This window comes from Oncorhynchus mykiss, chromosome 2 (assembly GCF_013265735.2).
Source record: "Oncorhynchus mykiss isolate Arlee chromosome 2, USDA_OmykA_1.1, whole genome shotgun sequence".
NCBI classification, from domain to species: domain Eukaryota; kingdom Metazoa; phylum Chordata; class Actinopteri; order Salmoniformes; family Salmonidae; genus Oncorhynchus; species Oncorhynchus mykiss.
In genome coordinates, this window is record NC_048566.1 from 92,867,957 (window position 1) to 92,890,866 (window position 22,910).

Consider the following 22,910-nt stretch of genomic DNA (forward strand, 5'->3'; position numbering starts at 1 on the left):
TTGTGTTGGTAAGAGAGATCATTTAGAAAAGGAGAGAGAGAAAGCAGCATTCTCTAGAAAGCAGTATTCTAGACAAGCGACAGCTGGTATCGAAAGTGGTCACATAAGAGAAAAACCCTGCAGTCGTTATACTGTAACTAATTTACACATCACAGCGTACATCACTTTACAGGCTACTCTTTATGGTTGCAGTGTTACCTCTCTGGAGGACAGAAACTAAAAGCAGATTTACAATCTTACAAGCTAATGAAGGGGATAAAGCTACTTCTCTCTCTACTGTTTAATAAATGACATTATGCAGTAAGAGGCTGGTTACCACAGCAGCTGTTCTGTTGTGTGACGTAACAATGGTCGTGCAGTTTGACCTGAGGCACATGGAGGTTGGCTGACTGGCAAAGTAGTGCACTACAGATGTAGGATCTTAATTTGAGCAAGTTTGCTACAGCAGGACAATAATCCTGCATCAACAGGAATTGTCAATTATTACATGGATTTTAATTAATTACATTTTCTGTAAGGGTAAATCAAGTCTGAAGTTTCAAAGTGGAAATGACACATTTCAGAAGCCTTTTAATACCTCAAATATACTACAGGAAAGTTCTCCTGCAACAGGTTGCTCAAATGAAGATCCTACATCATTAAGTAGGGAATAGGGTGGCATTTGGGATACGGCCTGGTGGTAGGAGGTAGGGGTACAGCATTGTGTAAGGAATAGGGTGGCATTTTTAATACGGTCTGGCGGTAGGAGGTAGGGCTACAGCATTGCTCTTCTCCTTCCACTGCCCTGGCCCATTCTTCACTGTTTGTCCAGCTCATGTTCACTGGCCTGTGAGAAAGGATTAGGGTTTCAGCCTTTCCATTCCTCTATACAGAACCCTCCTTCAAAAGCATTCCATGCATAACAAAATAGTATGTACTATGTCCCTCTCCTTCCTCTCTATTGCCCCCCTCCATCTCCACCCCCCGCCCCCACACACCAACACATGCGCATGCAAACGAGCCTGATGTCTTTTTAACAAATGTTCCCCACTAGGTAGGGATCAAAGTGAGAAAGACATGCCCAGCAGCATCATATTCATGCAATGCATTTACTTGACTTTGCTCACAGAGACCAGAGGCGTACATTATTTTCTTATGTTATGACAAAAAAAAATACAATATTGGCTCAGTATGGGACACTAACATACTATAAAGACAAAAGATGCAGTGGTCGCATTTTTATTTTCCATTTATTGTGCAGTAAAAACACATGATTGATAATGTCATGTCTCTGGTCGTTTCGAGCTGATGACACAGGATGGCACAATGTTTATTATTTTTATCAAAATGGTGTTAAATCGCTATCAGAAAACAACCTATGGCTTAATAGGTAAAGATACCATTTACAAAAGTCCATCATATCTGCTTTCAATTTGTACAAAAGCTGTATATATATATATATATATATATATATATATTATATGTATATAGGGCCATCGTCGACCTAATGGGGGATACAGGCTTCTTAACTGAAACAACTTAAAAAGGGCTTATAAAGATGTAATAAAGGAGTTATAACAACGATATTACGTCATGTTGGTTATTATGGCACCAGGTTCAATCACTGCTTTCTACTAGCTCCCTGCAGGACCCATTTGGATAATGGTATTAAATCCTAAGTTTTTTTTATCATAATGCTTTACCAGAACTATCATCATAGGCAAATAAAAAAGTAAAACTCAGATGAAATTAACGTATAATTGTGTCTGTGGCATGAGGTATTGTGAAGGAAACAGGAGCTCTATTTAAAAAACTATTTGAATAGAGCAGAAATCATATAACAAGAGTTTAAAAAACAAAATCTGATCACATACCAATACAACTATGAAAGAAGGACAATATCAATAATATCATATAATTTTCTATAAGATAATGTATTTTATTACATGGCAGTATATTGACATTTTAATAAAAATATCTACAAAGTAGCAGCAAACAATTGATAAGAAAAGAAAGCATTGTTTTTATTTTATTTTTAATTTCATTTAGTCGTGAAACTTAGCTGGGAATATTCCTCCATAGCAGCCTGATTTTAAGGAGTGTTCACTTGTTATTTTTCTGTCATTATACAATCAAACGCATTGATTCTGCAGTTTACCCACATACTGTACTTCATGGCCCCCTTTCACTCCCCTAGCAACCCCTTAGCAACTTCAGTTATGTCTTCCAGATTCATCCTCCACAGATCTCTAACAATACAAAAAATACATATTTGAATTTGTGCAAAATGATATAAAAGCCTTTTAAATGTTTATTTGATGACAGGGGAAAATTTTAAACATTTTGTTTTTTAATTTGAGCTTTTCTTCAACATTCAGTACACTAAGCCAATGCAATGATTTCATAGTAATATTTTGAGTTTACTTCCACCTCGCATGCCTTTCAAAGTATTGAATGGTTTGACATATTGACATGAAATAGCCTTCTGTCATCATGATCCACACTGGCCTTGAAAATAGAATATTGTGCAATAAATAGTTGTTGTTCATGTAACTATAAATTACAAGCTTCAGATTCAATTCAAGCAGTTAGAAAAGTTCAAATCTGTCATCAACTATCATGAGGAGAACTGATAGAAAGGTGCCTTCTTTTGAGGATGGCACCGCCATCTTTCACTGTGTCTTTACTATTAAGAAAGCTTGGGTCCAGGTACTATAGCTGGATAAATAGATTAGACTTCCCCAAAACATCCTACTATGTCCTGCCTTTCCCACATAACACCACATTTAGACATCCCTGAGGCAGGTCTGTCGTTGTTCCCAAACCATTCCATTCTTCTCAAAAAATAGTCAGTAAAGAGTTATTGACCCAAAGTGCGTTTCTGATGGAATGTTTTTAGAAAGTAAGACAGAGTAACACTTCTATAAAGACTGTGGACTATGTTAACTTACATAGAGAGAGCATACAGGACAGCTAGCTAATCATTCTGTGGCAGAATGCAATGCTGCAAGTATTCAGTACAATAGAATGTAGGCTTCTTCCTGACGACATTCTGAAGTAACTGTACCGTACTGGCTAGCTTGCTGTCTTCCGAAGGCAGTGTGTCAGCAGATATGACAGAGGTAATCCACAGTCCTCTGATGATAATTGAAAAAAGTATGCTAAACAAAATTACATTGTATATGGTTACATTCTCCATTTAAAAATAACAGGAGGTTAGAAGACTCGATTTTCTAAACAATATCTCAAAGTTGGTTTCATCGTTGAGGCAAGCATGGACATACCAAACAAACCAGGCACAGCAAAACCTCTGTTCCTTTAGAAGTGGGTTTACTTAACACACTTTAAAACACCTATGTCATCAAACAACTTCAAACTAGCTTTTTATGTGAGGAATTGCAGGTGTTTGGTTCTCAATCTGTTGAACAAAAAGAAGACCTAGTTCATTATTCTATAGTTTGTCTATGTTGCACATACAGCACTACATCTCATTTTCTTCTCTTATTCAAGCTTGTTTTGGAACCACGCCCAATTGATGCTGCCTTAAACCAGTGAAGGGACAGAGAGCAATGTAGGAAGACCTGGCTGATCCCTTACAACACATGTTGGGAGCCAGACAAGACGTTCAGGCCAGGCCAGACCAGTCCCAGTGCTATGAGCAGGTATGTAAGTAGGTGAGAGCACAGTCAGCGGGGAGCGGTGCTGCTGAGACAGTGTCAATCAGCGCATCCTCTTCTCTCCCCGAAGCCCTCTCCTCCATCTATGGCCTCTCCTTGGAGTGCACCAGACAACACTGTCCCACTCAGATGTTCACATCTCTCACGTCCGTAGGCGTGCACGAGAGGTCCACCTCCTCATCCATGCTCTTGGTGTCCGTGGAAACAGTGTGTTGCTGTGCCTGACGGAGACTGGTCTCCAATAAGGACTCGATCTGTTCCTGACACGCCCGTAGACAGTCCTGCAGAGGGAGACACATCGTTAGTGATGAGATATGAACTAGCGTTAGATGGTCTCTCAGTAATGAGCGCCACTTACAGTCAGGGGCATTTGACTAACAGGTGACCTTTTGGTCTGCCTTCTAACAACAATGTTCAATCAATCTGAACAATACAGATGCAGGATCTTAATTTGAGCACTCTTCTGTTGATGAGAATTTCCCCGCATTGCAGGAAATTCAAACTTGTAGTGTATTCAAGGTTTAAAAAGGCTTCAAAAGTTTATAATATCCACTTTCAAATTTCAGACTTGATTTGCCTATAATGTCAAATGTATCAACCCCTATAAAAAATATCCATGAATTATAATCCACAAAATAATTCACATTTCCTGTTGCTGACGTATTTTCATGCTGTAGCAAACTGTCTCAAATTAAGATCCTACATCTGTATACATTATTAGAATGGTATGACAATGGTAGCAATGACCACGGCTAAGGAGTCGTGGCAGCACACATAGAACCACAAGGGCAGAGTGGTATTCTACTGGGAAGGGCTGTGACTATGTGAGGATTAGGAAGAAGACAATACATCCAGAACGACTGGAAACCCAATCTGCTAGCACCCATTTATGGCCCCAAAACAATAGGAGCTAAAGCAATTCACTGGGCCAAGGATAAGAGGGCCAGACCCTCAGTCAGGTGGGGGAAGGAGAGCCCCAGGGATCTCATTCTAATGATTACGGTTCTTATTACCTGGATCAAAGAGGCCTGTGGAAACTAGAGCCAGACCAGTGGAGGAAGGATTCAGAAGTTATTCTATTGCTAACAATACTAAGTTATTAACCTAAAAGAGAGGATGGCTTAAAAGTGTTTTTATTTAAAAAAAAGTAATTTGTGACATTCCTCTGAAATAATGAGAGATTCTGTATTGAATTATGAAATTAGGACTGTGTCCTGTGTTCGTTATGTGAACATGCACAACAGACTTCTAGAAAAAAAGTACATGCTCAAAAGTGCATTTAATCATGGTACCTCCTCTACTTTAATTTGACTTAGATGTTTTCCTCCTTTCCTTTTGGAACGCCACAAGAGTTAGGCCCCTGTACCAATTACCATGGGAACAATGAGCGAGAACGTTTTCACACTGTTGTTGTGTAGCTGACTTCACTCGCCTCTCATTTCCTAGCCCCTTTCAGAGACAGGGTTTATGGCATGGCTACCTGCTGCTCCACATCCGTCTCTCGGATCTCTCTCTCTCTCCTCTCTGGTTCTACTGTCATCCCCTCTCCCCCACGAGTTATATGAAGTGTGAAAAGTATGAAAAGCTGTGCATAATTATGATATATTAGGAGCTCTTCGGAGCTATATGTTCAAGTTCAATGTTTTTGCATGAGACTGGGTTGTCCTCGCGTACCGGGTCACTTCTGATGACTTGGGACAGGAAGTAAGTCAGTTGCTGGGATGACATTGCATCGTCCATCTTCAGATGCAGCCCCTGCACAGCAGCCGCCACACTGCCCGCTGCGATCATTGACGGAGGGTTGGCAATGAATTTGACATCTGGTGGAGAGAGAGAGACAGAGACAGAGAGAGAGAGAGAGAGAGAGAGAGAGAGAGAGAGAGAGAGAGAGAGAGAGAGAGAGAGAGAGAGAGAGAGAGAGAGAGAGAGAGAGAGAGAGAGAGAGAGAGAGAGAGAGAGAGAGAGAGAGAGAGAGAGAGAGAGAGAGAGAGGAAGGAAGGAAGGAAGGAAGGAAGGAAGGAAGGAAGGAAGGAAGGAAGGAAGGAAGGAAGGAAGGAAGGAAGGAAGGAAGGAAGGAAGGAAGGAAGGAAGGAGGAGAGGCAACAGGTCAAATTCCTGAAGCAAGGCATTTGATCCACAAACAATTCAATAATGACCTTGTTCACTGGCTGCAACGAGGCAGCTCAGGTCATTGACTATCTATAGGGAGCAGGCAACACAGGGTGAGACAACAAGACACAGATTACAAATGTCAATGGGCCATTCTAACTATCCACATCTTCTCCATCCACCACCCTGGCAGTGAAGGGTGAAGAGGAGGTGTGGGGGAGGAAGAAGAGGTGAGGGGGATGGGGGAGGAGGGAGATGGGGCAGTTTAATGTGACACAACCAGATAATGGCAAGGCAGAGAGGAGAGAGACCGTGCTTCCAGCAGAATCAGAACAGAGGCATTCTAAAGCTCTAGTGACATCATGCTGATATGTGGCAGGATGCCCTGCCTGGTACTGATGAACTTTGCTGTAGGTCCCAGACCTTATTACACCCCTGCAGCCATCATCCCTCCTCCTCTCTCCAGACCCCTCTCTCTATCCTCCCCTTCCAGCGCCCTCTCTCTATGCCCCTATCTCTGTATTCCTCTCTCCAGACCCCTCTATCCTCCCCTTCCAGCTCACTCTCTCTATCCTCTCTATCTATCATCCTCTCTCTGTCCACTTAGAGAGTAAATTGGCATGCATACAGCACATTAGGTAAGATTAAAGAGCAGATAAAACATGTAATTAAAAAAAGGGGGAAACCTATTGCACTTGTTGGAATAATGATGTTGGTGATTAATGATTTATTTAGCCCAAGAGCTGCTTAATAATCACACACAGAGAAAGAAAGAGACATTCACCTCTAAACCCCCTCCACCTCTAGTCCAAACCCCCTCTACTCCTCCTCCTGCACCTCCAGCCAAAACCCCCTCTACCCACTCCACCTCCAGCCCCAACTCCTCTAACCCTCCAACTCCAGCCCAAACCCCCTCTATCCCTCCAGCCAAAACCTCCTCTACTCCCTCCACCTCCAGGCCAAACCCAATCTACCCCCTCTAGCCAAAACACACTCTACCCCTCCAGCCCAAATGCCCTCTACCACTCCACATCTAGCCCAAAACACCTCTACCCCCTCCAGGCCAAACCCCATCTACCCCTCCTCCCCCTCCATCCAACCCCCTTTTACCCCCTCCAGCCCAAAACCCCTCTACCCCCAGTCCAAACTCCCTTTACCCCCTCCACCTCCAGCCCATCCCCCTCTACCCCAAGCCCAACCCCCCTCTACCCCCTCCACTTCCAGCCCAAACCCCCTTTAGCCCCAGCCCAATCCCCATCTACCCCTCCTCCTCCACCTCCAGCCCAGACACCCTCTACCCCCTTTCACCTCCGGCCCAAACCCCCTCTACCTGTAGCCCAAACCTCCTCTAACCCCGACCTCCAGCCCAGACACCCTCTACCCCCTCCACCCTAAACCCCCTCTACCTCTGGTCCAAAACCCCTCCACCCCAAACTGCCTCTACCCCCTCCACCTCCAGCCCAAACCCTCTCTATCCCCCTCTACCTCCAGCTCAAAACCCCTCCACCACAAACTGCCTCTACCCCCTCCCCCTCCAGACCAAACCCTCTTTACGCCCTCTACCTCCCGCCCAAACCCTCTCTACCCCCCTAACCTCCAGCCCAAACTACCTCTACCCCTCCACCTCCAGCTCAAACCCTCTCTACCCCCTCCAGCTCAAACCCCCTCCAGCCAAACCCCCTTTCTCTCCTCTTCTCCGCAGCCTCACAATGCAATAAATCACCCTTCAACTAGCTCTCCTGGTACCCCGCTCTGGAAAGATCACGTCTCACTTCCTATTTTTAAGTGGTTAGATAGACAATGCATCTACTCCAGGCAGCGGTGCTCACACACACACACACACACACAGAGGGGCTCCTCGGGCGGGACACATTGTGTGAAACAACAGGTCTAATCACCAGGCGCAGACCATTAATTTGACCATATTAATTATGAGGCCTCCCAGTCTAGGAGACAAGCCCCCTTTAAACCCACCAACCCATGCAAAGAGTATGGGGCATCACTGTGACTGAGCTCCCATTACAAGAGCCTGCACCACAAAGAGTTTAGAGACAAGGATTGAGGTAGAGAGCTGTCAGATTAATTGAACTTGACACAGGCATAAAGGCAAGCCAGAGAGCCATTATCTGGGCCAATATCCTCACTAGATCTACCCAATCATATCTTCACTAGATCTAACCAATCATATCCTCACTAAATCTACCCAATCATATATCCTCACTAAATCTACCCAATCATATCCTCACTAAATCTACCCAATCATATCCTCACTAAATCTACCCAATCATATCCTCACTAAATCTACCCAATCATAGGCTCCCCTTAAAGAGAAAGGAACTAAATGCATGAAAGACTTTAGATTAAATGTAGGAATGCCAGCCAGTAGCCGCCCTTAAGGAACTATATAAACAAGAGACTCCACAGTCTCAGAAAAAAGGAGACATAAAAAGGGGATAATCTCTTCTATGGTGGCAAGATGAAGGAAGTACAGTAAATACATTTCACAGGGGTGTATTTCACAGAGGTATTTCACAGGGGTGTATTTCACAGAGGTATTTCAAAGGGGTGTGTCAAAGCCTATCGAAACACCTTTGACAACAACAATTCGGCAGCAGTTCAAAACGACACTGAACAAGAATATAAACACAACAGGTAAAGTGTTGGTCCCATGTTTCATGAGCTGAAATAAAAGTTCCCAGAAATGTTCCATACTCACAAAAAGCTTATTTCTCTCAAATGTTGTGCACAAATTGGTTTACATCCCTGTTAGTGAGCATTTCTCCTTTGCCAAGATAATCCATCCACCTGACAGGTGTGGCATATCAAGAAGCTGATTAAACAGCATTAACATTACACAGGTGCACCTTGGGCTGGGGGCCACTCTAAAATGTGCACTTTTGTCACACAACACAATGCCACAGATGTCTTTTTGCGGGAGCATGCAATTGGCAGGACTGTCCACCAGAGCTGTTGCCAGAGATTTGAATGTTCATTTCTCTACCCTAAGCTGCCTCCACGTTGTTAAAGAGAATATGGCCCAACGTCCAACTGACCTCACAACTGCATACTACGTGTATGGCGTTGTGTGGGCAAGCGGTTTGCTGATGTCAACGTTATGAACAGAGTGCCCCATCATGGCAATGGGGTTATGGTATGGGCAGGCATAAATTACGGACAACGAACACAATTGCATTTGATCAATGGCAATTTGAATGTACAGAGATACTGTGAAGAGATCCTGAGGCCCATTGCAGTGTCATTCATCTGCTGCCATCACCTCATGTTTCAGCATGATAATGCACAGACCCATGTCGCAAGGACCTGTACACAATTCCTGGAAGCTGAAAATGTTCCTGTGGCCTGCATACTGACCAGTCATGTCTTCCATTGAGCATGTTTGGGATGCTCTGGATGGACGTGTGCGACAGCATGTTCCAGTTCCGGCCAATATGGAGCAACTTCGCACAGCCATTGAAGAGGAGTGGGACAACATTCCACAGGCCACAATTAACAGCCTGATCAACTCTATGTGAAGATGTGTCGTGCTGCATGAGGCAAATGGTGGTCACACCAGATACTGACTGATTTTCTGGTCCATGCCTTACTTTTTCATATGTATCTTTGACCAATAGATGCACATCTGTATTTCCAGTCTTGTGAAATCCATAGATTAGGGCCCAATTAATGTATTTCCTTATATGAAATGTAACTTAGTAAAATATTTTAAATTGTTGCATGTTGCACTTATATTTTGTTCAGAATAGTTAAATCCCTTCCTTAGAAGTATTACTCATCATAAATAGCACATACAGGATATTCAACATGCTTTCACACTCTCTTGTCTTCCACTCCCTACCCCCACCACCTCCAGCCCAAACCCCCTCTACCCCCACCACCTCTAGCCCAAACCCCCTCTACCCCTCCACCTCCAGCCCAAACCCCCTTAATCCCCCTCCAGCCCAAACCCCCTCTACCCCTCCACCTCCAGCCCAAACCCCCTTTAACCCCCTCCAGCCCAAACCACCTTCAGGACCATTCATTCAATCTCATAAATTAAGCAGTAACTTCAAACAGCACCTTGAGTTTTCCCCTGACTTACCACAGGGCAAAATAGTTTCCTCTAGCACAAATCCACTTTTGTTGAAGGAGGAGGTACAGGTTTGAAACCTACAGAGCAGGTATTCTCCTCAGTATCATCTTGGTTAAAAGTCTGCCTGCAATTGGAGAGCAGTCTTCCATTGTGCAGGCCTATGACAGAGCTTAAAGGATTTCTACACGGTGGAAAACGGACGGTGCAACAGCAGCTATGTCTAAGTATCTCCCTGAAGTATTTGCCCTACTGATCAGACATAAGGAGAAGACAATATATATGTAACTCACAGCTTTCACTATGGGATTGATCACGCCATTGACAAATATCCATATAACTTCTTACCTTAAAAACCCATCTTTAGTACCACACAGACAGTATATCTATAACCCAGCTGGATATGTAGGCCTACAACAGCCCTCTAAATCATTAGCACTAAATAACAACAGCAAGAGCAGTCAGCAGTATACAGATGTAGGATCTTAATTTGACAAAGTTTTCTACAGTCACAGGAAATGTGAATTATTATGTGGATTATAATTAATGGATGTTTTTGTAAGGAAAAATCAATGCTGAAATGTATAAATGGAAATTACAAACTTCAGAAGCCTTTAAAACCTCAAATACACTACAAGTTTTAAATGTCCTGCATTGCAGGAAGGTTCTCCTGCAACAGGGTGATCAAATTAAGGTCCTACATCTGTAACAAGACATGCAGGTGGTGGTGGAGCTCCCGTTATGCATACCTGTAGCACAGAGGGCCACAAAGGTCTGGGCATGCTTGCGCAGGATTTGCTCGGTGTCCTGATGGATGGGTAGTTTGGAGAGGAAATGGTCTATGAAATCGTGCGGAGTCACTGAGGCTAGATCCCATTTCAGTTTGTTCAATACTAGTAGTTCCATTTGCTGTAGGAGAGAGAGAGAGAGAGAGAGAGAGAGAGAGAGAGAGAGAGAGAGAGAGAGAGAGAGAGAGAGAGAATAACCTGTAGTAGGACAATGTGCAAGGGTTCAAGACACCAAGACACCACTAGAGGGGGTATGCACCACACAGGCCTACGCTCTGCCACTGTGCCAATGACTTATCATTACAATCATTGATACAGTATGTTATGGGAATTAGGTTTGAGAATTTAATTCAGAGTTTTAGTTGTTTTTTTCATTTTAAATGATTGATCTCCCAAAGTTAACCACGGCTATATGGACTATAATAAACACATCAATTATAGTTATGATTGTAGGCATAGACTATGCTATATTATACAAAAGCTCGTTAACAGAATCTACATTGGTTACAACTAATGAGAACATGATGAGGAAGTCAAATTACCAGCAAATCGATTGGTCGGATGGAATTGTCAGTGTATATGCACAACTTCTCTGCGGTTAGAGGAATGGTCTCCTTCATTTTAGATGCCAGAAACATGCAGGTAGCTCCCAATAATTGTAGTCGGGTCTTCTTTGTCGGTTCAACAGACAAATATCTGTCCAAAAAATTCATAGCGAGGGGAAAAACCTCCTCTTCGCATTTCTGTTCCTCACACACCTGTGATCAAAAACCAAAGGAAAGATGTGTTACATATCCTGCCTATACCTGTATATACTACAAAGTAGTGGTGGGCACCAATATTGATAATTCAATATTATATCACTATAATTTGATATCGATATGAGCAAGGCATATCATGATATTGGTTTATTCTCCCTGTTAACCTACACTGTTGTGTAAAAAAAGAAAAGAAAAGCATACATGACTGTTCCTGGATGCAAAAAAAAGCTTCGGATTTAAGCATACAACTGTTGGCATCAGGGATCCCCTTGTTTTCATAATGGTTGGGTAGCTTTAGGCCACCAGAACGTTTACCCCCAGAGCCAATGGGCAATCCGAAAGCAGTTGTATGAACTGTTCTTTCTACAAACCGATATGATATCAATATCAAATCGAAAAATGCAGAGATTTTACATATCGGTGACCATCACTACTACAAAGTCATCAACAAACAATAACACGAGTCATACATGCATATAAGTGCATATTATGTGACCGTAAATGCAGATGTAAGACCTTTTGGATTAATCTACAACATTTTGACATACATTTTATTTCACTCGTGGACACAAAGGTGGCCTCAAGGCAAGCACGTGGCGTAGAAAGCAATTGCAGTTCGTCATATTTTCAAAAAATATATTTTAATATTTTTTAATTGTTTTAGCATGTAACAATTGAATGTAAACAGTCCAATACGTATACTTCATCGGACAGAAGTGTCTTATTCCGAATAGCTAAAATAATACTGGTTCAAAAATAACTTTTTTTGTAAGCCACTAAATTGGACAAGGACCATGCGCCCACATCTCATTACAGCATGCAACTTTAGAAATTAATAAAAAGTATATTCGTCCACATCACGAGAACATTTTTATCATGTAAATTTGAAGCAATGTCTCTTCTTTCATTATATGACACTTTCATTGCATTGTCTCAAAAGGGATCGAAGCTATTAACCATATTTAGACTAGATTCGACCTTTACAACTCCCACATCCACGTTGATGGTTCAGTTGGAAGTTTGCTTTATCCATTTGTAACTTAACAATATAAACATAGCTCCAAATGCATATGAGTTCAATTAGCCTACTATATCAAAAACATCAGTGACAAAATTATAACATTTTTAAACACACAAAAGTGCTATAAACCACAAGAAAACAAAGATGGCGCATTTTGGCACTTGTGACTGCATACGTGTACATTGACTTTAATTTAGAGAATTATGAAACTAAATTGTTCGTTCCCTTGAATACATAATATAAGGGAATATTTGACGTCATTTGCAGCATGTATCTGGTAAAATGAGGCTCAATGAGTCTCACAGACAACCTCTCAATGTAGTCCAAATTATAAACTGGGTGAATAACTAGGTCTAATGTAATAAACACATTTTAAAGGTAGGCCTATAGAAAATGTTGACCAACACAGGACAAGTAATCTTCATAGACGCATGTTAGTAGCGTATGTTGCCTATTATTATTCCAAAGGGCATATAGGCTAGATCTATATGTTTCAGTGAATGGAATGTTATGTATCTGTTAGAAAGTGTTTATTTGAACAAACCTCCAGCATCCATGTAGAAACAATTCTCCTCATGCAAGGTACAATCTCTTTCTGTACACATTTGAAGTAGTTCGTTGCTGGGAGATAGCTGTCTTCGGCTTTTAACATGGTCTGCAAAACTCTATCGTTGAGCAGGTTCGAGTCTTGGTAAGCTCTCCTGATGGTCTCCACTTCACAGCACAGCAACTGACGTTCCATTCCTTCGGCTTCGGCAGTCGCTCGAGCAATGAGAGAGACAGAGAGAGACTGATAGAGAAACTGATTGATTGCTTCCCCTAAAAGTACCTTGGATGTTGCTCTGCTCTGTCTGCTGCGACTGCTGTGTCGAAGCTCTCAGGAGGCGACCCAACTCTGCTCTCCTCAATAAACTCCCCTCCCCTCCGCGCACTTTGTCAGTGACGTGCCTGTTGTTATTAGAGAGCAGATTATAGGAAGGCGGCGTCCACCGTGAGAGACAGTCAGAGAGAGAGCGAGAGAGAATTCGACATACCAATTAGGATCTGGCTAAAAAATATTTGAATCAGTTAAAGAACTCATTGCCCTTTATGGTTGTGAGGTTTGGGGTCTGCTCACTAACCAATAATTCACAAAATGGGACAAACACCAAATTGAGACTGCAGAATTCTGCAAAAATATCCTCCGTGTATAATGTAAAACACCAAATAATGCATGCAAAACAGAATTAGGCCGATACCCGCTAATTATACAAATCCAGAAAAGAGCCATTAAATTCTACAACCATCTGAAAGGAAGCGATTCCAAAACCCCCCATAACAACGCCATAGCCTACTGTACAGAGAGATTAACCTGGAGAAGAGCCCCTTAAGCAAGCTGGTCCTGGGGCACTGTTCACAAACACAAACAGAACCCACAGAGGACACCAACCAAATCCAGAGAAAACAAAAAGATAATTACTTGACACATTGGAAATAATTGACAGAAAAACAGAGCAAACTAGAATGCTGTGTGGCCCTAAACAGAGAGTACACAGTGGCAGAATACCTGACCATTGTGACCGACACCTCAATTAAGGAAATATTTGACTATGTACAGACTGAGTGAGCATAGACGTGCTATTGAGAAAGGCAGACCTGGCTCTCAAGAGAAGACAGGCTATGTGCACACTGCCCACAAAATGAGGTGGAAACTGAGCAGCAATTCCTAACCTCCTGCCAAATGTATGACCATATTAGAGACACACATTTCCCTCAGATTACACAGACCCACAAAGAATTCGAAAACAAATCCAATTTTGATAAACTCCCACATCTATTGGGTGAAATACCACAGTGTGCAATCACAGCAGCAAGAAAAGAGCAACCAAGGAAGAACAAACACCATTGGAAATACAACCTATATTTATTTTCCCTTTTGTACTTGAACTATTTGCACATCTTTATATAGACACTGTATATAGACATACTATGACATTTGAAATGTCTTTATTCTTTTGGAACATTTGTGAGTGTAATGTTTATAATCTATTTCACTTGCTTTGGCAATGTTAACATATGTTTATCATGCCAATAAAGCCCTTTGAATTGACAATTGAGACAGACGGCAGGAGAGAGACCCCCAAAAAAGAAGCCGCCTTAGAGAAGAGAGACAGTTTTAGAACGCGTGAGCTCAGTGCTTTCCCATCGCAGCCAGAACATTGCGTGGTCTATTGGAAGTGGGAGGTCTCAGGTCCGATCTGGAGGCAGTAGGTTCAGCGAGGGTATGATTGCAGCTACTGAGGGGTACCAAAAGGGGAAGCAGAGATGTTCGGTGGCAGGAGGACTTGGTTCAGTCCCTTTGACATTATGGGGTATTGTGTGTAGATTGGTGAGAAATCTATTTAACTATTTAATCAATTTTGATATCAGACTGTAACACAACAAAATGTGGAATAAGTCGAGGGGTATGAATACTTGCTGAAGCAACTGTCTTTTGGGTTCTGATGGGGTACGACAGTTGAACTAAGCTTATGAGGCATTTATAAATCATATTCTTCAAGAATCAATGGGTATTTAATATATAATGAATCTTTAAATCCCAAAATGGATTTAACAACTAAGGATTCTAGCTTTATAAGCATGTTTTAGTAAATACTGCTCTGACTACTCTAGCAACTTGTTCACAATAGGCCTATGCTAGGCTACACTACTTGTAACTAGGATTTGAGTGAATCTGAAAAGGGTAGCTGGGTTTAGCTTTCTAGGCTTTACGTCCAATGATATAGACATTACAGTTCCACCAATTCAAACTTGCAGCACTCATGGATTTTAGTTGCTATGAAGGGTCGCTGCTTGAGTATAGTAGCAGCACGGAACATTCCAATCATTCCTCTCTCAGCTCTGCACAAGCCGTAAAACTCATATGAGAACCGCATAAATAATATCTAATAAATAGACAATTTATTGCAAATTGGGGCAATTTGCTATAATCCTGCAGCAACAGGAAATGTGAATTATTATGTGGATTATAATTGATGGACATTTTTGTAGGGGTTGATACATTTTTCGTAAGGGAAAATCGAGCCTGAAATTTCAAAGTGTAAATGACAAACTTCAGAAGCCTGTTTAAACCTCAAATACACTAAAATATTTCAATGTTCTCCTGCAACAGGGCGATCAAATTAAGTTCCAACATCTGTGGGCTAAATGGCAATAATCAGGACTTAACAAACTAAACAAAATAAAATATGTTTTCCCTTTTAGTATGATAATTACAGTAAAAAAAATCAGTTTTAGTCTGCGATTACTGTAAAACAATCCCTTTCAGTCTGCGAATTACTGTAAAACGACCCCTTTCAGTCTGAGAATTACTGTTAAACAATCCCTTTCAGTCTGCAAATTACTGTAAAACAATCCCTTTCAGTCTGAGAATTATTGTAAAACAATCCATTTCAGTCTGCGAATTACTGTAAAACAATCCTTTTCAGTCTGAGAATTACTGTTAAACAATCCATTTTAGTCTTAGAATTATTGTAAAACAAGTTCACTTCCCACACAGCACTTTGTGTTCTCACATCATGTATTGTGAATACAGAACAAACCATAGAGTATTCATACTAATATATTGTAAAAAATAAATTTGTCCTTACAGTGTAACATGTCTGTGTGGTATAAGACGAAAGGGAAAACGCACGCACGCACGCACGCACGCACGCACGCACGCACGCACACACACACACACACACACACACACACACACACACACACACACACACACACACACACACACACACACACACACACACACTCTTATATAATTGTCCTCTGCTAAGCTTGCATCAGGGGTAGACAGAGGGATTCATTCCTCCCGTTGGTCTGATCAGGCGAATAATACAATAGAAAGAGTAATACTGTATACTTCACTTATTTCACAGTAACTTTCTGGTCCATTGCCACGTATGAGCAAGAGAGGAGGTATGTGAGTGTGTGCCAAAGCCTGGCCCAGCCCTGTGTAGGACGGCTCCACTTCAGTTCCAGGAGAACAGAGTGGGAGAGGTGGAGGTGATGGGAAGGCGAGGGCAGTTTAGTTTTCCCACGGCCCTCTGCTCTCTTCCTCTGTGACATACACCTGTAGGTGTGCTTGAGGAATAGCTACTCATTAGCTGCCAGTGGGGCTGGCTTTTTTTAGTTGCCATGGATTATCAAAACAAACTAATTCATGGATGAATGAATGAAGGAGGGAGGTAAAGGTTGCCATTCATGATAAGCAACAATCCCTCTCACTTTTTACCCACACTGACTGTGAGCCACACCTACTGTAGCTTTACAGTTGTGTCAGCAATCTATTTGACATGTCAATTTGACATTGTAGATACAAATGGCAAAATATTTTACTAAAGTTAATCAAAAGAAGAATTAAGGTCAAGTAACAACAAGCATACATACCGGCATCAGCTAGCCTGCCGGTTAGAGAGGTGAGCCTACAACCAGGGGGTTGCCAGTTTGAATCCTGGGTCGGACAAAAGCAATCTGCCAGAAGTGAGCTGGCAAATCCTAGATGCCATTGACTGACATTGTGCTCTTGAGCAAGCCCCTTTCCAACAACCTGTATGTGTGTATTTTGGAGGGGTTAAAAGTTGAAGTCAAATTTCAGTTGGACGTTGACCAATAAAATTGACCAATAAAGTTATCTTAGTCACAACATACTGTATACAATAGATGACAGAACATCAGCTGATATGATTTCCCCTGAGAGAAGAACTTCTGTTTCAAAAAATCCCCTTTGGTCTAAATCTTGAGCCACACCTCAGATCTCCTTGTGAATACAAATTCCAGCTCCTTGGAGAATTCTGAACTTTCACAACCCCATAAATCAGGCAACATAATGGAAAACGAATTACATAGGGAGTGGTAAGAGTACCATGTAACCGTAATACAAGATGAATGTCTTCTGACCACAACACTGTGACCCCATAGCTGTAAATCAACTATACTTGAAGTGATTCAAAACCCAATGAATCCAGAACTCAAAGGAGGGCGTTTGATTGGTTCTCATAACCTGCGTTAAAGGTTCCAAATGAAAGAACTTGTCAGAAAGGGAGTGTCATTGGCCGCCACAAGCAACAAAGGCAATGATGTTTTGATATTAGGATTTTTTTTTGTATGGCCTGGATCATCTAGTTGGGGTCAGGGTTATTTTGGTCCTGTCCTGAGTATGGTTCTTGCTTAATGGACCAATAGGTCTTCAACTGAATCTTTGTCTTAGCCTGGTCTTAATGTTATCAGTGTTTACCTTGTTATTTATTGCTTGTCTTGTTACCGTTAGCCATATCAATACCCTGGAGTTGTTACCGTTAGCCATATCAATACCCTGGAGTTGTTACCGTTAGCCATATCAATACCCTGGAGTTGTTACCGTTAGCCATATCAATACCCTGGAGTTGTTACCGTTAGCCATATCAATACCCTGGAGTTGTTACCGTTAGCCATATCAATACCCTGGAGTTGTTACCGTTAGCCATTTCAATACCCTGGAGTTGTTACCGTTAGCCATATCAATACCCTGGAGTTGTTACCGTTAGCCATATCAATACCCTGGAGTTGTTACCGTTAGCCATATCAATACCCTGGAGTTGTTACCGTTAGCCATATCAATGCCCTGGAGTTGTTACCGTTAGCCATATCAATACCCTGGAGTTGTTACCGTTAGCCATATCAATGCCCTGTAGTTGTTACCGTTAGCCATATCAATACCCTGGAGTAATAGCAACCATTAGCAATAATTAGGACAGAGAGGGTTCCCTATCAGTGCTTTACATGAGGGCCTCTCTCCACACAGACCCCAGCGCAGTGCTGCTTCAAATCAAATGTTATTTGTCACACGCGCCGAATACAACAGACCTTACCGTGAAACGCTTACTTACAAGCCCTTAACCTACAATGCAGTTCAAGAAATACAGTTAATAAAATATTTACAAAATATTCTAAAGTTTAAAAAAATCTAAGCAATCAATAGGTAACACAATAAATGTATATAACAATAACGAGGCTATACTGTATACATGGGGTACCGGTACCAAGTCAATGTGCGGGGGGTACAGGTTAATCGCTTGTTGACGTTATTTGGTTTGATTTAGTCAAGCCTCAGTGACTTGATTACCCAGTGAGGTTATGCCATGGCCTATGGGAGAGAGGTTTTGTACATACCATTATGGCTGCTATAATATTCAATTGATCTCTAGGGCTACATTTTCTCTCTCGCACTCTGTCTCTCTGTGTATGAAGTATGCATCCCAAATGGCACCCTATTCCCTTCATACTACACTAAAGGGGCCCATAGGGCTTTGGTCAAAAGTAGTGCACAATATATAAGAAATTGAGTACTTTTCGGGATGCATCCATGTGATTCAATCCCCAGCTAGCCTGAGTCTTGTTGAAGTCACTCTCCTTCTCCCTGACCAGTGTTTTATGCGGTAATGATGATGAAGATAGATGAAGTGCCAGGCAGAAGAAAATAGATGCCTGCTGTCCTTTGAGAAAGATCTGGCATTTCTGTCTTTCTGTGAAGATAAATGTAGATGAAGTGAGTGACCTGAAAGCTTTAGTTTTGGGGGATTATTTGCATCAAAGTCTGTCCTCCTGTGAGGGGGAGGGCTTTTGTCTCTTTATTCCACACCCACTGGATCCCTAATCGTAAACCAAGAATCAAATCTGCTTGTGTGCTTGTGGGCAGCTACTCGATTTGAACATCAATGTTAACAATCTGTCTGGACTGGATCCGTAACATGTTTAATCTTGTCATTCAAAATGAATGTGACACAGTTACAACGAATATGTGCTTGTGTATACAACTTTTCCTTTATGACAGAGATTGAGAATTTTCAGTTTACATTCCATTCAACCAAGTTGAGATACGAGTAAATAAGCATTTCCCAATCAGTACTAATGGAAAAACCCTAACCCTGCTTTCAAAGTACTCAGCCAAGCCAAGACTGTTTTCCACTCTGAGTGAATGTTTTCATCATACACATTCCTTGTTTTCACTAATTGACCAATTTCAAAATGATTTTACAGGCATTAGAATCTGACAGTCAAGCACCCAATAACGCAAATACAGCACACAGCCTGCAGAAAAAACCTCATTGAGGAAATCCCCCGTTGAAACAGCCAGGGAGCATAGGTACAGTGGGATTCCTCCCCTGAAGCACATCACTGGGAAAACCAAATCGTTTTAAGCAGGGGAGCCTAGATTAGAGGCTGTTTACACAGGGTCATCTATAATTGATGGATGTGCTGCAGTCAAACCTGGGTTCAAAAAGTGTTTGAAATCATTTCAAAAAACTTTAGCTGAGCTTGATAGAGCTTGCCTGAGGCATGGGAACCAATAGAATTGGTCCCAAAAGTGCAAATCTGGCACCTGACGCCATCTGGTAGCCCAGGCAGGCTTTAGCAAACACTAAAAATATTTTTAAGATTTTTTGAACCCAGGTCTGACTGTATTAGTGCTTCAGGACCTCTGACTGAGGGGGCTGTAACGGGGCATGGGGTGGGGGTATGGAGCAGTAGGGGGCCGGGATGAGGGTGTTGTTTTGCAGGATATTTCGCGCCTCGCCGCAGGTTTCATGACAGACACATAGTCACCCGTTTAATCCTGCCCTCTGAGCATTCCATCGTCTCTCGAACTAACTGCAAACTAACTGCAAACTGTAAACTAACGTTATGATTAGTGCCTTGTTTCGACGAGTGAAATTGCATTCAAGCCTGGTCGTAAAAAAAGAACCAAACAACTCCTACTCAATTAAGACAGGATTAAGGCAGGATATTTTATTCAGACAGGCTTATAATACAGTGGGTGTGAACTACCTGGAGAATAGAAGGTGCTCTGAGAAGAAAAACACTTTACTACTGTGGGTCTCTGTCACAACAGGTTGCTGACAGACAGGCCGGAAGTTTGGGCTCTTGTGTGAAGAATGTTCTGTGTTCTGTGTTTGGGTTAATGGGTGAATCACTGTTTGAGTGTGCACATTGAGTACTTGACTGCTAATGATGGTAGATATCTTCTCAATAACATTAGGATATCTGGTTATCTCTTATCTGATTCTGCATTAACCCTTCTCCTACAATTTCCGTGGACCTTCAGAAATCGAATTAACATAATAAAAAATCCCCATCAAAATCTGTTTGTTTAAACTAGAGATATCTCGTTTTTTTTGCATGGGCTGCGTCTCAATCCACCACATCTGACGATATTGCCCTTCCGCATCTGCAGTGAAAGATGGCAGAGCTAGAGCTGAAAGCACGCAGTCAGTTAGTTAAGAACAAATTCTTATTTACAATGATGGCCTAGGAACAGTGGGTTAACTGCAGTGTTCAGGGGCAAAACAACAGAGTTTTACCTTGTCAGCACAGGGATTCGATCCAGCAACCTAACCACTAGGCTACTTGCCATCCCACTTACTTACATTCACCAGAGAGAGAGAGAGAGAGAGAGAGAGAGAGAGAATCACCACAAAATATACTGAAAAAAATATAAACAGAACATGCAGCAATTTCATAGATTTTACTGAGTTACAGTTGATTTGAAATAAATTCATTAGGCCCTAATCTAGGGATTTCACATGTCTGGGAATACAGATTTGCATCTGTTGGTCACAGATATCATAAAAAAAATTGGCCTCACAATGGGCCTCAGGATCTCATCACGGTATTTTTGTGCATTCAAATTGTAATCGACAAAATGCAATTGTGTTCGTTGTCCGTAGTTTATGCCTGATCATACCATAACCCCCCCACCACCATGGGGCACTCAGTTCGCAACGTTGACATCACCATATCGCTCGCCCACACGGCGGTTGTGAGGCCAGTTGGACATACTGGCAAATTTTCTCAAATGACGTTGGAGGCGGCTTATGGTAGAGAAATTAACATTAAATTCTCTGGCAAATGCTCTGGTGGACATTCCTGGAGTCACGATGGCAATTACACACTCCCTCAAAACTTGAGAAATCTGTGGCATTATGTTGTGTGACAAAACTACACATTTTAGAGTGGCCATTTATTGTCCCCAGCACAAGGTGCACCTGTGTAATGACAATTCTGTTTAATCAGCATCTTGATATGCCACACCTGTCTCACTAACAAGAATGAAAACAAATCTGTTCCCAGAATTTGAGAGAAATAAAATGTCTGTGCGTATGAAACATTTCTGGGATCTTTTATTTCAGCTCATGAAACATGGGACCACGACTTTACATGTTGTGTTTATATTTTTGTTCAGTTTAGGAATTCAGAGCACTAGGTAAGTATGCAGACCGGTGTTGTATCGTTTTCTCTAAAGCCTCTAACTAACCAAGTGATATCTGATACAACACGTTCCTGCTGCATCCCAGTCAGTGGATGGTTTGTTACAGAGCAGAGACTATTTATGACAACATGATGTGTGGAAGGAAGACAATCGTGGAGAAAGAGAACATTCATGATGCACAACCAACATATTGTGATTATGTGATCTATCATCTATGTTCATTATTATATGACTAAGTAAAGCTTTTGAAACAGGACTTTGGCATATTTACACTATATAAATGAAATGCTACAGACTATGAACAGCTGAAACATGACATGCTATATCAAACATTTTTGTTTTGTAAAGCTTTATTTGAAGAGTACCTACTTAGGACTTCATAACACATTAATAAACTGTACATAACACTATCTTAGGCAGAACATAACAATTTTCATATTTTATTTATATCTTTATTTTACATTTATTTTACCAGGTTGGTCTCAATGAGAATAAAAATATATTTTGCAACATAGACCTGGCCAAAATGGCAGCACACAAACTTTCAAACACTTACAACATAAAACACAAGCACTACAGTTTAAAACATCAGTTTACACATTGAACTGGAACATTGGTTTTGGGAGAAGGGGTTCAACCTGGGGTCAAAACATTGACAGCCTCCTAAATCATTTTCCACCATAGAGTTTTCCCTAGCAGTAAAAAACATTTAAGGAGACAAGCTCCTGTAGTTTCAAGTCCCTTTGTAGTTCGTTCCAAGTAGAAGAGGCAGAGTACTGGAATGTTTTTTTTTCTCTGTAAGGAACTTAGGCTTCTTCACGGACATACAGTCTTGTGCGCATTGGCGATGATCGTCATTCGTCTGTTGGACAGTGTGCGTACACAAGTAAAATGGGAGCTGCCTTGTAAATAAAAATGTACCAATGACATAGTCTCCAAAGAGCTAAGGAAAGCCAGCCCATTCTGGTATAGAGGTTACAGTGATGGGTGACAACTTTGGAGATCACAACACAACCTCTGCGCCTAATGGTACAAAGTGTCCAGCATACGTAACAACGCCACAGGGGCAAACATGTACAATGTATCACATAGTCTATTACAGGAAAGAAGGCAGCGGAGTAATTTAATTTTTTGCTTTAAAAGAAAAACAACTTATTTCTAAAAAATAAACCCATCTTGAGCCTGAGCTTTTTCACAAGACCTTC

General features: G+C 41.6%; 1 protein-coding gene across 1 annotated transcript; it reads right to left on the bottom strand.

Annotated features, from left to right (window-relative positions):
• Positions 1 to 1,889: 1,889 nt before the first annotated feature.
• On the bottom strand, positions 1,890 to 13,342 carry LOC110499952 (G1/S-specific cyclin-D1). Its single transcript, XM_036959225.1, has 5 exons — positions 12,967 to 13,342; positions 11,183 to 11,398; positions 10,602 to 10,761; positions 5,331 to 5,476; positions 1,890 to 3,937 (listed from the first exon to the last, which is right to left on the bottom strand). The coding sequence occupies exons 1-5, from the start codon at positions 13,162 to 13,164 to the stop codon at positions 3,782 to 3,784; spliced, it is 876 nt and encodes a 291-aa protein (XP_036815120.1). The 5' UTR covers positions 13,165 to 13,342; the 3' UTR covers positions 1,890 to 3,781.
• Between the last annotated feature and the right edge of the window lie 9,568 nt (positions 13,343 to 22,910).

Coding starts and splice junctions, on each gene's coding strand:
- LOC110499952 (XM_036959225.1), bottom strand. CDS start 13,164: ATGGAACGTCAGTTGCTGTGCTGTGAAGTGGAGACCATCAGGAGAGCT. Junction 11,399..12,966: donor TTTCTACATGGATGCTGGAG/GTTTGTTCAAAT, acceptor TTTTGATCACAG/GTGTGTGAGGAACAGAAATG. Junction 5,477..10,601: donor TGTGGCCCTCTGTGCTACAG/GTATGCATAACG, acceptor TCTCTCCACCAG/ATGTCAAATTCATTGCCAAC.